This window comes from Chiloscyllium plagiosum, chromosome 2 (assembly GCF_004010195.1).
Source record: "Chiloscyllium plagiosum isolate BGI_BamShark_2017 chromosome 2, ASM401019v2, whole genome shotgun sequence".
Classification (NCBI taxonomy): Eukaryota; Metazoa; Chordata; class Chondrichthyes; order Orectolobiformes; family Hemiscylliidae; genus Chiloscyllium; species Chiloscyllium plagiosum.
The window spans coordinates 85,806,244-85,823,894 of NC_057711.1; the positions used below are offsets into that span (position 1 = coordinate 85,806,244).

Consider the following 17,651-nt stretch of genomic DNA (forward strand, 5'->3'; position numbering starts at 1 on the left):
AAGAATCCTGCCTTTAACCCTATAACCTGTATTCAAATTCTACCTTCCAAAATGAATCACTTCACTCTTTTCCAGGTTGAAGTCCATTTGCCATTTCTCAGCCCAGTTCTGCATCCTGTCACTTTGTCGTTACAAACTACTACAGCCCTCCACACTATCCACAACTCCACCAACCTTTGTATCATCGGCAAACGTAATAACTTGCTCTTCCACTTCCTCATCCAAATCATTTATAAAAATCACAAAGAGCAGAGGTCTCAGAACCGATCTTTGCGGAACACCACTGGTCACTGAGCTCTAGGATGAATACTTTCCATCTATTACCAACCTCTGTCTTCTATGGGCCAGCCAATTCTGTATTCAGACAGCCAAATTTCCCTGTATCCCATGCCTTCTCACTTTCTGAATGAGCCTACCATGGGGAACCTTATTAAACACATTGCTAAAATGCATATACACCACATCCACTGCTCGATCTTCATAATGTGTTTTGTCACATCCTCAAAGAATTCAATAAGGTTTGTGAGGCTTGACCTGCCCCTCACAAAGCAATGCTGACTATCTCTAATCAAACTAAGTTTTTCCAAATAATCATAATCCTGTCTCTCAGAATCCTCTCCAATAATTTGCTCACCACTGATGTAAGACTGACTGGTCTATAATTACCATGGTTATCCCTATTCCCTTTCTTGAATAAGGGAATGACATTTGCTACCCTCCTATCATCTGGTACTACTCCAGTGGACAGTAAGGACAAAAAGATCATCGCTAAAGGTGCAGCAATCTCTTCTCTTGCTTCCTATAGTAACCTTGGGTATATCCCATCTGGCCAGATAATATTCTCATGATTTTCAAAACTCCCAGCACATTCTCCTTCTTAACATCAACCTGTTCACGTTTAAGAGCTTGTTTGATGCTGTCCTCACAAACATCAATGTCCCACTCACTAGTGAATACTGAAGAAAAATATTCATTAAGGATGTCCCCCCTACCTCTTCTGACTCCAGGCACAAGTTCCCTCCATTATCTCTGATCAGCCCTACCCTCACTCTGGCCATCCTCTTGTTTCTCACATAAGTTTTGAATGCCTTAGGGTTTTCCTTAATCCTACCCGCCAAGGCTTTTTCATGACCCTTTCTAGCTCTCCCAAGTCCATTCTTCGGTTCCTACCTGGTTATCTTGTAACCCTGTAAAGCTCTGTCTGATTCTTGCTTCCTCAACCTGAAACAAGCTCCCTCTTGACTAGATGTTTCACATCTCTTGTCATCCAAGGTTCTTTCAGCCTACCATTCCTGCCTTACCTCAGGATATACTTTGAATAGCGATTTTAATGACTGTCACTAAGGATGTAGCACCACTACTGACTCAGCTGGCCAAGTCCTAAATGACATAAGGGAAAAACCTACTTGACTCTTGTCTGTTACGGTTGCATTTATCCATGACAATTGGTAGAAGTGACCACTGCATAGTCTTTGTGGAGATAAAGTTTGACCTTTACATTGAGGATGCTGTCCATCATGACGAGTACCAGTAATGGTCAGACTTCACACAGATCTAGGAACTCAACATTAGGCATCCATGAGTTGCTACGAGTTATTAGTGGCAGCAGAATTGTCTTCAACCGCAGACTATAACCTTATATCCTGGCATATGCCTAATGCTACCATTACCATCAACCCTGATGCAATAAAGCATGCAGGATGGCATGCCAGTAGCAGCACCACACATATCTGGTGATGATGCAACAGAAGACTCCCTGCATGGCTAACAATATAAGAATTAGGGACTAGTAAATGCTGAGTGATCTGACTATCAACAAATCAAATTTAAGCTCTGTAGTCCTGCTGCATTCAATTGTGTTAATTTTCTGCAGTGGAAGGTGTTGTGGGGCTGTAGGGAGAAGTTGGAAGTGAAGGAGGAATGGACCAATGTGTTCTGGAGTGAACAGTCCTTGTGTAAGGCTGAATAGGGAAGGGAATATGTGTCTGATGATGGCATCCCACTGGAAGTGGCAGAATTAATTGATGGCTAATGGTCATTCAATGATGAATGGTTGTGGACAATTAAACAACTCACTAGTAGAGGCTTCACAAATATCACCATCCTCAATGATGGAGAAAACCAACATGCATTTGAGTCACTTAATTCAATTCCTCTGGATTTGAATGGTGGATAAGGACAAGGGGGACCCTATCACTGTTGTTGGATGTAAGAGAGGGGGGTGAGGGCTGAAGTACGGAAGATAGGTCAGACTGGATGTGAATCCTGTCCACTATGGTGCTGGGGAATCCTTGATTGAGAAGAAGGTGGATATTTTGGAGACCCCCTTATATCTCAACTCTATAGCCTTCTGGACTACCTTCTGCATAAAAGAACAACTTTTTCCTAACTACCATCAGTTCTGAGGAAAGGTCACTGGACCAGAAACGTTAACTCTCATTTCTCTCCACGGATGCTGATAGACCTGCTGAGCTTTTCTAGCAGTTTCTGTTTTTGTTTCTGATTTCCAGCATCTGTAATTCTTTTGATTTTCATTTACATCCACCTCCATTCACAAGTGCTGAGTGGATGCCAGCATCACAGATGGTAGTGTTCAGCTAATTCAATTCACTCCATATGATATCAAGGAACGGCTGAAGGCACTGGAGATTGAAAACAGTAAGGGCCTGAAGTTCAGGCAATTTTAGTCCTGTCAATAGAAATAGCCCCTAACAAGCTGTTCCAGTACAGCTACAAAACTGGCATACACTGAACAATTGCCCATCAATGCCCTGTCCACAAAAGCAGGACAAATCCAGAACAGCCAGTTACCAGCTTTCAGTCGTCTCTCAATCATCAACAAAGTGAAATGCATTGCAAGGGGTTTAGTTGGGGCTGGAAACCTCACAACCTTGAATCAGCATTTGAAATATGATAAGGTTCAAGACTATGGGTGAAGTGCTGAAAAATTAGACTAGTGTAAATTTAGATTAGTTTTTGTCTGTGCAGACTTGATCAGCTGAAAGGCCTCACCTGTACTGTATGATGCTATATGGTAGAGGTCATCAACACTGATATCAAGCAGAACTTGCAAAGGAATAACCTGCTCAATGACATTCACTGTTCATTCCTTCAGTATTACTTAGCTTCTGACTTTTTGTTCATGTTTAGCCTTCATCCAAACCTGAACAAAGAGCTTAACTTCAGAGATGAGGTGTGATTGACTGTTCTTGATATCTGACAGTGTCCTTGATTATCTGACACAGTATGACATAGTCCTAGCAAAACTGGAGTCACTGGGGTTTGGGGAAAACCCACTACTGTCTAGAATCAGATCTAGCACTAAGGATTATGTTTTCTGGAGGTCAGTCATTTCAGGTTATCATTGTAGGTTTTCCCTATGTAGTGTCCTAGACAGAACAACTTCTGCTGTTTCATCAAATTACCTCCCGTCCATCTTGAGGTAAGAGTTGGAGAGGTTTGTTGATATTTGCGCAATTCAACGCCATTTGCTATTCCTCATACTGAAGCAGTACGGATCTTTCTGCAGCAAGAACTGGCCAAGTTTCGTGCTTGGGGCTGATGCGTGGCAAGTAACATTTCTGCCATACAAATTCCAGCTCCAAACTGAGAGAATCTAGCCATTGCTTCCTTGTGCTTAATAGCATTACATTGCTGAAACCCCCACAACCAAAATCCTTGAGATAGTTGTTTAGAAGCTGAATTGGACCAACTATGTAAGTATTGTTGCTACAAGAGTAAGTTAGAATCTAGGAATCCTGTAGCAAGTAACTCACCTCCTGACTGTCTGCAGTCCACAAAGCATTAATCAGGAGCGTGATGGAATACTCTTCACTTTCCTGTATGAGTTTAGCTCCAACATTTCTCAAGAAGCTTCACACCATCCAGGGCAAAGCATCTGCTTGCTTGGAACTCCATTTACCCCTTCCACATTCATTGTCTTCAGCACCAATGTGTGCTGTCAGCAGGTTCACCATTGACAGCGTGCAATGCAGTAACTCACCAAATCTTCTTCCTTGGCACCTTCCAATCCATGACATCTATTATCTAGAGGTGAGGTGAAAGTGACAGCCCTTCACATCAAGGCTGCATTTGACAGATGTGGTATCAAGGAAGCCCCGCAAAACTGGAATTAATGGGTATCAGAGGGCATAATCTCTGCTGGTTGGAGTCATACCTTGCACATAGGAAGGTGGTTGTGGTTGTTGGAGGTTAGTCAGCTCAGCTCCAGGACAGCTCTGCAGGAGTTTCTTAGGTAGTGCCCTCGGTTCAATCATCTTCAGCTGCTCGTGACACCTCAGATACTGAAGCAGTCCAAGTTCAAATGCAGATCTGAACAACATCTAGCCTTGGGCTGACAAGTGGGAAGTAACATTTGCATGACACAAATGCCAGGCAATATGAGACAAACTAATCACTGCCCCTTGACATTAAATAGTGTTACCATCACTCAAGTCCCACTGTCAACATCTTTGAGGGTTATCATTGCCCAGGGACTTAACTGGACTTCCCACACAAACATAGTAGCTACAGGAGTAGGTCAGAAGTTAGGAATACCATGGCAAGTAAATCATCGCTTGACTCCCCAAAGCGTGTCCACTGTCTACAATGCACAAGTCAGGAGTGTGATGGAATACTCCCCATTTGCCTGGGTGAGTGCAGCTCCAGCAACACTGAAGAAGCTTGACACAATTCTGGATAAAGCAGCCCGCTTGATTGGCACCACATCCACAAGCACTCTTTCAACCACTGATGCTCTGTTACCAGCATTTTGTACTATCTACAAGATGCATTATAGAAATTCAAAGATCCTAAAACAGCACCTTCTAAAAGTGCAGCCACTTCCATCTAGCAGGACAAGGGCAGCAGATACACGGAAACACCATCAACTGTAATTTCTCCTTCAAGCCACTTGCCATCCTGACTTGGAAAAACATCGCCATTATTTAATTGTTCCTCTGTCAAAATCTGGAATTCTCTCCCTGGGGGTATTGTGGGTCAGCCGACAGCACATGGACTGAAGCAGTTTGGAAAAGGACTTCAACGCCCATCACCTCAAGGGCAACTAGTGTCAGCCAATGAATGCTAGTGAGTCAGCAATGTTCATGTCCTACGGGTAAATTAAAAATAAGAACGGGATAGCAGAAGGATGGGAGTATCCCAGCTGCAAAATCCCCTCCAAGTCACCCACCAACCTAATTTAGTAAAATATCACCAGTTCCTTACTTTCTCAATCAGAATTCTGGAATAAAGAATCGTGCAGCATAGGAACTAACCCTTCTGCCCACAAAACCTGGGCTGACATGTAGCACCTTTCTAAACTAAAAACCTTTTACCTCTATGCAGTCTGTATTCCTGTGTTCTCTGTCTATTCAGATATCTCTCAAAATGCCTCTTGATTATTGCTATTTATCTGTTTCTACCAGTTCCTCTGGCTGTGCATTCCAGGCACTAACCACTCTTTGTTTAAAAAAAACTTGCCTCTCACATCTCCTTTAAACTTTCTCCTTTTATCTTAAACATAGCTCCCCTAGTAGTTGACCTTTCTACCCTTGGAAAAAAGACTCCAACTATCCATTCTATCCATGTCTCTCATAAACTATCAGGTCACCCCTCAGCCTCTGATGTTCAAGCGAAAACAAAACAAGCTTGTCCAATTACTCCTCCAAGCTATTACCCTCCCAAACCAGGCAACATCCTAATAACATTCCTGAAGAAGGGCTTATGCCCGAAACGTTGATTCTCCTGTTCCCTGGATGCTGCCTGACCTGCTGCGCTTTTCCAGCAACACATTTCCAACATCCTAATAAACCTTTTCTGTATCCTCTCCAAAACCTCCACATCCTTTTGGTAGTATGGTGACCAAAACTGGATGCAATATTCGAAATGTGGCCTAGCTGAAGTTGTATGCAGCTGCAATATGACTTGCCAGTTTTTATACTCTTTGCCCTGACTGATGAAGGCAAGCAAGCCATTTGTTATTTGACCATCTTATCTGCTTGTGTTGCCACTTTTAGGGATCTGTGGACTTGTAAATCTAGATTCTTCTGTATGTTAAAGCTTCTAAAGGTTCTACTATTTACTATATATGTACCTCTTGCATTCGAGGAATGTATCACTTTGCATTTGTCTGGATTAAATTCCACATGTGGTTGTATCTAAACCACAAGTGCTGCAGTGGTTTATGAAAGCAATTCATTACCACCACCTCCAGGGCATTGGAGCAAGGCAATAAGTGCTACCCTAGCTAGGGGTGCTGACGTTCCTTGAATGAATAAAACAAAACTGTTGTCTTGTACTTTATTGGCTGACAGGATGGAGGAATCAGAAAGTATGCTACTCACTGCAGAATTCCAACCTCACATTTCCTTTTGTATGTATGCATTCCAAAGGTTTCAAACATGGTCCTTTCCTTCTGTTCATTTATATATTGACCTTCAGCGCAGTCATCCATAGGCATGGTTTTCCATATGGGCTCTCCACTCTTTGTTTCCACAGTTGACTCTCTGACACAAGAATGCCTGTTCAAGATCAAATTAAACATTCCACAGTTATTGTTAAGCCAAGGGCATTGCATTTTGGCCTCTTTATGAGGTGAGTTGCCATGCACTGTTTCCAGTTTCATTCCCATGGCTTGTTCAAGACCTTTGATGCCATGCTTGATCAGAGCTGGCTATCAAACACCACAAATTTATTTCTACTTCTGCAACACACTGCTGCTACCTTAACCCCAACTGCAACAAAAACCTTTTCCACTGTTTCGTCTTGTCCTCATTTTATTTCTCAAATAGCTCATTGTCAGTCAAACTTCACCTTTTGCAAGTTTCAAAAGACCTGTCCCACCACTTATTCCGCATTATTTCCAAGTAACCTCTATTACATCAATAATTACTGACCGATATTGACTTCTGCTTACCAAATATGTTGATTTAAAAATCCTCATTGTTGTCTACAAATTGCACAAAGACTTTGTCTCACTATCCTTGATTGATTGATTGCTTCCAGAAATTAAATCCATTCAATCCAACAACTCTAATCTGTGCCTTCCCTTACTCCTTGACAGATTTCTCTCTCTCTCTTTTTTGCTCCCCCCGCCCCTCCCCCCCTTTTCCCCACACACCATTTCATTCTATCATTAGCTGTCTTACACACATCTCTGAAATAATTCCTATAACCTTCTACTTTCCTTTCTATATTTCCATCTTTAAACAACATCTCAAAACACATAATATGACAAGGCCTACAGTAGCTTTTCTTAAATGCTGCAAATATAACCTTGTGTTTATTTGCTTCTCTATGAAAAGCTGTGGCTTGTTTTCCCATGTTAAAGGCAAAATGTTGTTGTTCTTGCAGTCATTGCGGTGGAATTTTATTTCTTTACTTTGAGTGAATAAACTTCTATTTACTGTATCATCATTAGATTGATATAGCTAAACAGTAGTAATTGTAAGAATTTTGAGTAACCCTAATGGGAATCTAACTTGGCCATTTTCACTCAGTATATAGCATTTGTACTAAAGAAAGGGGGTTATTTAGTGAACTTGGTCTTGTGATACTCTCACAAACATTGAAAAATTTCAGGCTTTGATTTGGTTATTGCTTACCTGTGAGTTAGTGGTATAAAAAACTATTTTTAAAAATTAATGTTTGTAAGATAAATTTGAACAACTTGCCCAAGTACCAAATTAGAACCCATCATACCTATATTTGTGGAATAACATTGCTTAATTTATGGGTTCATATCAACCAACCACATGCAGTTTTGAATCAAATTACAAAGTTATAGACCTGAAAATGCTGCAATTTGTTTAATTGATTGCATATAATTTGGAGATAGTGGCAAGATCTATTCTGCACACTTTTGCAATAGTAATTTTGACAAAATCGAATATCAAATTGCTTCACGTTTAAAACATTTTAAACTGTTATACAGCAGTGATATTATTCATCCCATTTTTGATTTTTTTAATGTGTTCTTTTTGTTTTTTTATAACTAGTGTTTCCCTGCTATTCTGTGGTCATCCAGCTTATCCATGCCGTTTTCAAAATTTTATTGCTCAAGCCCAGAACTGTATTCCTTACCGTGTCTTTGCACCTGAATACCTGAAATTAAGGAGCCAAGAAGTTCTACTCCCACTCGTGGCTCAGTGCCTTTCAGCAGCTCATTGTGTGCTGGGCACTCACCCTTTCTCCAGGGTTGATGTGTTGATAGTTCCTGCTAGCTTTTCAAGTCTGGGAATGGCTAGGTAAGTTTGTTGCTTTAATAATTTGATTGTTATTGGCACCTGTCTATAGACATTAAAAGATGTTTTTATATAAAGAAGCTGCTCATTGCTTTAAAATTTAAATCTGAAAACTTCTTAAAAATGTAGTGTGAATTCCACTATTTATATATTGATCCCCATCTCCAAACCAAATATCAGACCATTGAATAATTCAATTTGTTAGATTCATAAAAGTGCTTTGAAGTTTGCAAGTAAATTGTTGGAAAAGGAATTCCTTCGAGTTACTGTCAGATCTGCCATAAGTTGTGGCGTTTGGAAATAGTTTTAATTCAGTCCCAGATGGTATTTGATAGAGCCTGTTGACTGCAGCAATATCCGTGTTTGAAATAAAGTCTGATGCTCCTGAGATCACCATGGACTAGATCTCTGTTTTTATATTTACTGCAGCAGATTAACAGTGATAATAGAAAGCAAACTTGTCTTCATTCTATAACTTATTTACTAGAGGTCTGCTTATTTATAATTTACAATTGACTGCTTGGGGGCTTAACATATTGATTATGTTTTAAATGAATTGAAAATGGAAGAGAAAAGCTACTGCAAACATGGTATGATTTTCTTTATGTAATATAATTATAACATATATTCCAGCAGCTATTAGTTTTCTAATTGCACAAAATTTAAAGAACCTGTGATGATTATGAACAGCACCACTTACATCAAAGCTGGTCAATTATGTTTGAATTGAAAATGATGTGACCTCTTCCTTGGAATGTCACCTTGACTTTCTGTAGGTGCTTTTCCTTCAATTGTGGAAAACCTGTACTGGTGTATTTTGTTTTTAATTTCTGCAGTTTTCTCCATATCCCAAATGCAGAATTATTTTTGATGTTTGTTACAACCTAAGTGAGAAGGATGGTCCCATTCCTTCTCTCGTCTCCATCCTGCACAGGCCACAACAAAGTTTGAATTTCAAAGAAAGATGATGTAAACAATTATATGCTAAACTGTATATAATTAGTATTAGAAATAAAGTAGCTAGGTTCCCTAAATAAACAAATAAAGAACCAGTTTATTGTAAAGAAACCTTAATCTAACAATAGATGCAAAAATTCACAATAAAAGTTTATAATATATAACTTATAATATGCCCTTCTATTAAAATACCTGTTTGCATCGCATAATTGCCTAAATCCAGGGTTGCAGCTGAAATCATTTTCTACACGAGTTGTGGACTCTAGTGTTATCTTCTGGATCAGTTATGCAGACTGACATCTCTTTTTCTGGAGACAATGGTGTAAATTCAGACTTCTCTCAAGAATTTCCACTTGAAATGATTAGGCCTTCTAGTGAGATGTTACCTCCGTGGTTTCCAACTGTGTCAGTTACAATATTTTGCATCCACAAACTCAGTCTCATGTTTATTTTGAGATTATCTTTTTGCAACTTTCCTGCTTTGCTGAAATGGCATAGGGCAAATCTGTCTAGGTAGCAACAAATTTCCAATTGGTGCTCTTTATTACTTGCTGACAGTCCAATCCTCCAAGGGTTGTGATCTTATCATACGTGCTGAAAATGTGTTGCTGGAAAAGCGCAGCAGGTCAGGCAGCATCCAGGGAGCAGGAGAATCGACGTTTCGGGCATAAGCCCTGCCCGAAACGTCGATTCTCCTGTTCTCTGGATGCTGCCTGACCTGCTGCGCTTTTCCAGCAACACATTTTCAGCTCTGATCTCCAGCATCTGCAGACCTCACTTTCTCCTCATCTTATCATACGTGCCACATAAACTAGCTGCTGGGAAAACTCAATGGTAAGCATCTCATTGCTTACTGCAGGAGATCTTTTTTGGTCATGGGCAAACTAGAGAGCAAGACACAATCCACCACCACCAGCTGCATGTGCTCTTTACTATTAATGTTAACACTCCACTTTCAGGAAGGCTTCACCATCCTAGCACCCTTCAATGTACTGGCACTGTACTCTGCAAGGACAAACCTGACTAGGAGCACACACTGGCAACCAGCAGTGTATGGCTCCATCAGTTATGGGTTTTGCATAGGGGAAGGAACTCATGAGAAGGCACAGGAAAGCCTGTCTTCCAGAACTGTTCCCTCACTTTCTCAATGTGCATTCACCTGTTGCCTACTGTCATGCTGTTGGCAAACGTGGCATTCCCTTGTCATATCTTGTTTTGGAGAGTTGGGCTGTTAAGAAGTTGTTTAACAAGCAGTGAACAACACCAATTGGGAATTTCCTGCTGCTCCCTAGAAAGAATCTGCCCAAGCTATTTGAGTAAAGTTTGGCACAGTCAGGCAGCCAGGCAGATGGTTGTGTTCAGCAGCATCCCTCAGTCAAGGCTGTGTACATCTACTTGTACATCAGTTTGCCAAATCAGACTAGCACTGCACCACATGGCCTCAGCGTTCATGTCAAACACTTGCCATTTATGGCAAGCAGTCAGATAAATCTGAAGATCTTGGGAGAATATCAAAGTCCATAGTTCAATAGCGGGGCCCAGCATGGTTAGCCAAGGGCAGCGTCCCATATCCGGTATCAGCTGTGATCAACTGTTTAGTTGGTGTGGTGTTGCACAGAGTGACCGTGCCTTATGCTGCAGTCAGTCTTTTGTCTCCATAGGGGCCAGTCTGGGAAAGAAGACTATCACAACTGGGGAAGTGTCTGCACCAGTGAGGATTTTAGCCAGTTGAAGTTGCTCGCAGGTTCATGTTGTTGACCAGGGTGGTGGCCCATGGGTTTCTAGTCGCCTCCGTTCATAAAAGTTAGGGGTGCTCAGGTTTGGGGCATGGAGGTAGGTAGGCAGTTGCAAGTGCATGTATATGGTTTGGATGATGACCTGATGAAGTGTGAAGTCTGTGGGATTAATGGTGGATACTTGGAAACAAGAGCCTGATGTTGGAGGTCTCAGTGGCACATTAACACTGAGCCTGAAAGCAACAAACGGCGAACCATTCACTGTCATACTGCTTGTGAAGCACATGGTAGAGTATAGAGTACAGGGTCTTCACAGCATAACAGAATTGTCCCCCGAAGCATGGTATGTTGGAGAGGTGTGCAGGATGCCTACCCCCGGCCATCCTGCAGCATTGACAGTTTCTGTCACTGTTACTGATGGTAAACTTCCTGTGCTGCAGTGATAGGGGAGAGCAATGAAGGTGTTGGAGTGCACTGATGCCATCTGTACTCTTTTTCTCACGTGATATATTTGGTGACTGTTGCAGACTGTTGTGCCTTGTTAACAATCACATGAATGGAGGAATGCAAGGATTTATGAAATGTTAAAGATGGTTGCATTCCATTGGTTGTGTAAAAAACTTGAAACATAAGTGTTTTCTAAATAGACTATGGACATAACATCATATGGAGAGCAAATTACTTACATCAGATGTAACAATCAATAAATTATGTTCAGGTTTGCCAGTTGTCACCAAAATGTGACATTAACATGTGTGTATGGCAGAGGCAGAGAGGCATTAACTACAGTGCATGCAGGTGATGTGGAGCTGATTACAGTATGTGTGTGGCACTAAGGGAGAGACTCATTGTATGTATTATGGGGGAGGAGACTGTGTGTGTCTATGTAAGGTTATCCTATATCACTTAGGACGGTAAGGTTTGCTTTCAGCCTTGAAATTACTATGTTCTCCCAGGTTATATTGTGGGAAGAAAGCCAGTCACACTGTTTTAAAAAAGATTTGTGTTGGCATAAAAAATAGTTAAAATGATATATGTATGTTTCATTTTTCTTATTGTATTTTTCTGAAGCAACTCTTTAAATTTCCCAGACAAAATGTTGAGTTTACAGTGACTGCATTTGTGAAATTATGTTTCTTCCATGAAATCCCAAGATTTTCTCAAATTTTAGGATTGCATTGTTTAATCCTGCCCACTTTCCTTTTAAAATTACAAGTTGTTTGCCCTTTAATACAACTCTATTTAAGTTAATTAGGGTTTGTTTTTAAAAACAAGGACAAAATAAATCAAATTGTAGTGATATAACCTGGGATTTGAGGATTTCTAGTTGGTATTTTGGGGATTACCTTCTGAGATTCCTTCTATTACTTAGGAATGCCAGTGACTTTGAAGACATTCTTGTGGCATTTCATTAGTGCTGAGTCCGTAGTAGTTGTCAGTGTAAGTATCAGTCACTGCAATGAATAATGAAATACTTTGAGCTTGTGTTGAATGAAACATTGGATAAACGTTTTATTAAAATATCTGAAATGATATTTTCGTCAATTGTTCTGTTCTTTATCTTCAACGTTAGTACATTTAAGGTACTCTGCAGAATTAAGCATGTATTTTAACCAATATTTTTTCCCAACAAGGTCATAAAAGTTTACTTGAAGTTTTGGTAATGCATCTGTTTCTAATTTTATTTTGCAATTTTAATTAATTCACTTTGCTGCTTGTAGCTTTTCCTGCCATGAGATCTGCTGCTATTATACACTTTGTCTGTCTTGCCCATCTGCACCCATCCACTGCCGCTTGTATACAACTAAGTCTGCGTCAACCATCATCCAATTACCCCTAGGCCAACCACTCTTTTTGCTGCTTCCACATGCCTTTCTAGAAAAGAACTGTAGCTCTTCAGCACTGATCAACTAGCAATTTTTAAAAAATTATGCTTCATCTTCACAACATTTTTCCTGGCTATCTCTATCCTCCTAATTTTTGTGTCACATCCATTACCTTCTGTTATCATATCATGTGTTCTAAACAAGCAAATCTATCTACTTGTTCCAGTTTGACACAGTCCATTTCAGTAATTTCTAATGTATGTCTTCTGATCACTTTTGATTTTGTCTTTTAGGTGACCCTACTCAATACATATGCTAAACCTATAGGTTTTACCTGATCAATAGTATTTTGTATGACCTCTTCTGATTCTTAAAGTCGTGCTGTGTTGTCAGTATCCTGCAAGTTTGTTATGTTCTTGTCTCCAGTATTTACACCTGGAAGTACATCTAGCTCTCTGGATACTTATGTGTGTAGACTGAATGGTTTTGTGACAGTACTCAGCCTCGTACTTTTCTCTTCACTTGAGATTTGTCTGCTTGTTCAATTTCTTATCCACTGCTTGCTATATTGGCCAAATATAGACTTTGAATAAATATATTGTTAGTTTCTATGCCTCATGTCAGTAACGTCTGTTGACATTTTTTGTTAAACAGTATCAAATGCTTTTTCATAATCTAAAGCATATAATTTTTTCTCGACATTTATTGAAGATTGTTCTTAAGTTAAATATTTCCCTTCTTGTTTCTACTTCAGATTATGTTTAGATTTTAAACCAGGCAGGTTGACTTTGATTTCTCAAGGTATCACCTTGAGAAATGAGCCAGCAAGTTGCTATTACCTATTTTGTTAAGTTGAAGCAGACACCGTGTATGTGCATGTTCTTTGCTCTACTAATATGTATAGCTTCAAGACCGTGCAAGTGCACCACACTGTTAACCCAACTAACAATCCTAAATTAGTTGTCAGTGTAATTCTTTGCACATATAGGATTACCCAGCAAATGTTGCCCAATTACAGTCACATCTGAAGTTGGATGCTGTTTAGCAAGCATGGGCTATTTGGTAACAATTAGTACTTTGCTTGTAGCAAAAGCTGAAAGGCAATGCTGTTATTGCTGCATTCTCCATTTCAGCACCTTTACCATTCAGAGTTCACTTGCCAACCAATTGTTAGTCTCTTCTCACAAATATAAATGTTGATATTCCTCTTAATTGGTGGTCTTATGAATTGTCCTGTTAAGGGGATGTCTTTTTTCAGCAATACTAAGGTTCTAAACTATCAAATGTCTACCTGAGCAAGTATTATGTTCACACATTGGGAGATTATCAGAATTTGTAAAACAGGTTGCTTGGTAAACTGCAAACCGACAGAGTAATTTTGATAAAAAAAACTTTTGAAAGAACTTGATAGATCAAAATACAGATTGGTATCACTAGAAGTTTAATGTGGAGGAACTGGAGTGATGCATCTTAAGTGGAAGAGCAAGGGGAGAATATATACTGAATGGGAAAACTGTAAAAGCAGCAAAACCTTGGGATATGCATCTTTTAAAATTGATGAATCTGGTTTCATCAGTTGGGCTATTGAGTAACAAAGATAATCTGGTTTCATCAGTTGGGCTATTGAGTAACAAAGATTAGCAAAGATAATATGCACTTAAACAGGTTCCTGGTCAGGCCATAGTGAGAATGTAGTATCCACTTCTAACACAGTCCTTCAGACAGGATTTTACAAAAATGGGGAGAGTGTAAAGAAAATCGCTAAGATGAGTCTGAGGATAAAAAGGTTTAGTATGAGGAGAGACTAGAAAAACTGGAGCTAGGAAAATAAGAATAGGAGTAGGCCATTCAGCCCATGGAACTTTCTCTGCCATTCAGCTGGTGGCACGGTAGCACAATAATTAACACAGTGACCTGGATTTGATTGCCTTGAGTGACTGTCTTTGTGTCTGGAGTTTGCACATTCTGTGTAGGTTTCCACTGGCTGCTCCCGTTTCCTTACACAGTCCAATGGTGTGCAGGTTAAGAGGATTGTCCAGCTAAGTTGTCCCGTAATGTTCAATGATGTGCAGGCTAAATGGATTAGCTATGGTAAATGTGGTGTTATGGAGGTGGGATGCTCTTCAGAAGGTCGGTGCAGACTGGATGTGCCGAATGGCCTCTTTCTGCACTGTAGGGATTCTATGATTCTGTTATGCCCGGTTCAGTGAGGTTACCCTTCTTTCTTTATAACTCTTTCTTTGACCCATTCCCCTCAATCTGTACTTACAAGACAATCTTTGCCATCGATTGATGTGGAGGCAGAGTCCTTGAGAATATTTAAAGTTGAAATATAGATGGATTCTTGATCAGTAGGGGAGTCAAGGTTTACAGGGAAAGGACATGAAAGTAGATACAAAGGGTAATTGATTATCCATTAATAGCGGAGCAAATTCAAAGGAGCGAGCAGTCTATTTCTGTTCCTATTTCTTTTGGTCTTTAAGACTAATGAAATTGAGTATGCAAATAGAGAGGTCTTGCTAAAGTTTTACGATGCACCTGTCAGACTGCAGCTGTGAACAGTTTTGATCCCCATATGTAAAGACATACATACTTGTATTGGGGCAGTTAAGGAAAGGTTCGCTAGGTTGATCCTGGGTATGGAGGGACTGTTTTCCTGCGGAGATATTGAGTAAGTTGGGCCTGTATTTATTGGAGTTTAGAAGAATGAAAGGTGAACTTATTCAAACATACAAGATTCTAAGGGTACTTGAAAGATAGATGTGGAAAGGATGTTTCTCTCTTTCAGAGAGTCTAGGACCAGAGGTCATAATCTCAGCATTGCATATTTCAGTCAAAGACGAGGAGGAATTTCTTCTCTCAAAGGTTAGAGAATTTGGAATTGCTGTTGAGTGCTGTTGAGGCTGGGTTGTTAAGTATTTTCAAGGTTGAGATAGTCATATTTTTATTCAATAAAGGAATCAAGGGTTTGGGGAGCAGTCAGGAAAGTGGAATTAAGGATTATCAGATCAGCTGTCATCTACTTGAATGGCAGAGCGGCCTTGATGGGTTGAATGCCCCACTTTTAGAGTCATAGAGATGTACAGCATGGAAGCAGACCCTTCGGCCCAACCCGTTCATGCCGACCAGATATCCCAACCCAATCTAGTCCCACCTGCCAGCACCCAGCCCATTTCCCTCCAAACCCTTCCTATTCATATACCCATCCAAATGCCTCTTAAATGTTGCAATTGTAGCAGCAGCCTCCACCACATCCTCTGGCAGCTCAGTCTATACATGTACCACCCTCTGTGTGAAAAAGTTGCCCTGTAGGTCTCTTTTATATCTTTCCCCTCTCACCCTGAACCTTTGCCCTCTAGTTCTGGACTCCCCGACCCCAAGGAAAATACTTTGCCTATTTACCCTATCCATGCTCCACATAATTTTGTAAACCTCTATAAGGTCACCCCTCAGCCTCTGATGCTCCAGGGAAAACAGCTCCAGCCTGTTCAGCCTCTCCCATTAGCTCAAATCCTCCAATCCTGGCAACATCCTTGTAAATCTTTTCTGAACGCTTTCAAATTTCGCAACATCTTTCCGATAGGAAGGAGACCAGAATTGCATGCAATATTCCAACAGTGGCCTAACCAATGTCCTGTACAGCTGCAACATGACCTATCAACTCTTGTATTCAATACACTGACCAATAAAAGAAAGCATTCCAAATGCCTTCTTCACTATCCTATCTACATGCGACTCTACTTTCAAGGAGCTATGAACCTGCACTCCAAGGTCTCTTTGTTCAACAACACATCTTATGATCTAACATTTTCAAAAGCCTTTTGAAATCCATAATACACTATGTCCACTGGTTCTCCCTTCTGAATTCTACAAGTAATATCCTCAAAAAATTCCAACAATTTTGTCAAAATGATTTCCCTTTAGAAATACATGTTCACTAAGCCCTATCTTACTATTGTTTTCTAACTATGCAATACCTGATTCTTTCCAGTAGGTTCTGCGTATTCCCTTCAACTGATGTCAAAGTAACAGAATTGTAATTCTCCATTTCTGTTCATGTCTTGAGTGATAAGGTTATGTTTGTTACTTTCTAATACACTGAATCTATCAAATTTTAAAAGGCAACCACCAATTCATCCATTGTGTCTGATGCCATCCTTCAATATTCTCGACTGTAGCATATCTGGTCCAGTGGTCCATTTTTGAACTGCTAACTCTTTGCTAACACTCATTTTGATTAGTTTCTCAGCTTCGCAAGACATTCGGTCACCTACTATTTCTGGGAGATTTTCTGTATCTTCTATCCTGAAGACAGATGCACATTGAATTTTTAATTTCACCACCATTCTCCTGTTCCACCATAAATTCTCCTTTGCCCACCTGTAATATGCCATTTATCTTTGCTAATATTTTACTTTTCACGTACTTATGGATGCTGTAATAATTCATATTATTTCCCTTAATAGTTGTATTCATTCTGTCTTCCTTTGTAAATCAGTTTCTTTGTTGCCCTTTGCTTGGTTTTGAATTGCTCTCAGTTTTCGTACTTGCCAATTTTCGAGGTTTCTTTGCAAGCTAGTCCCTTTGAATACAATCTTTTTGTCAACCATGGTTGATGTACCGTTCTCTTTGGGTGTTTATGTCTTAGAGGAATGTATATCTGTTATAGACTATTCTTTGAATACTAGCCATTGCCTGTCTAATGTCAAACTTTGTAGAGTATTTTCCCAATCCACCATAGTCAGCTTGCCGCTCATTTTTTCATAATTTCCTTTCTTTATATTTAAGACCCTGGTTTCAGAATTTTACAAGTATTAGAAGAGATTGGGGATGTGGTCTGGTAGAGAGTTTCAGAATGATTGCGGTCTTTCAGAGGGTAAGGAGAGTAA

General features: G+C 40.0%; 1 protein-coding gene across 7 annotated transcripts in view; it reads left to right on the top strand.

Moving 5' to 3' along the window:
- Positions 1-17,651, top strand: part of LOC122561552 (aminopeptidase O (putative)) — a 399,666-nt gene that overhangs the window by 71,306 nt on the left and 310,709 nt on the right. For all 7 annotated transcript variants that reach the window (XR_006315040.1, XM_043713375.1, XM_043713330.1 and 4 more), the window contains exon 5: positions 7,998-8,246. Coding sequence is in view for 6 of the 7 variants with exons in the window: in XM_043713375.1 (XP_043569310.1) it covers positions 7,998-8,246 (249 nt within the window). In the remaining variant the exon portion in view is untranslated. The remainder of the gene's footprint in view (positions 1-7,997; positions 8,247-17,651) is intronic.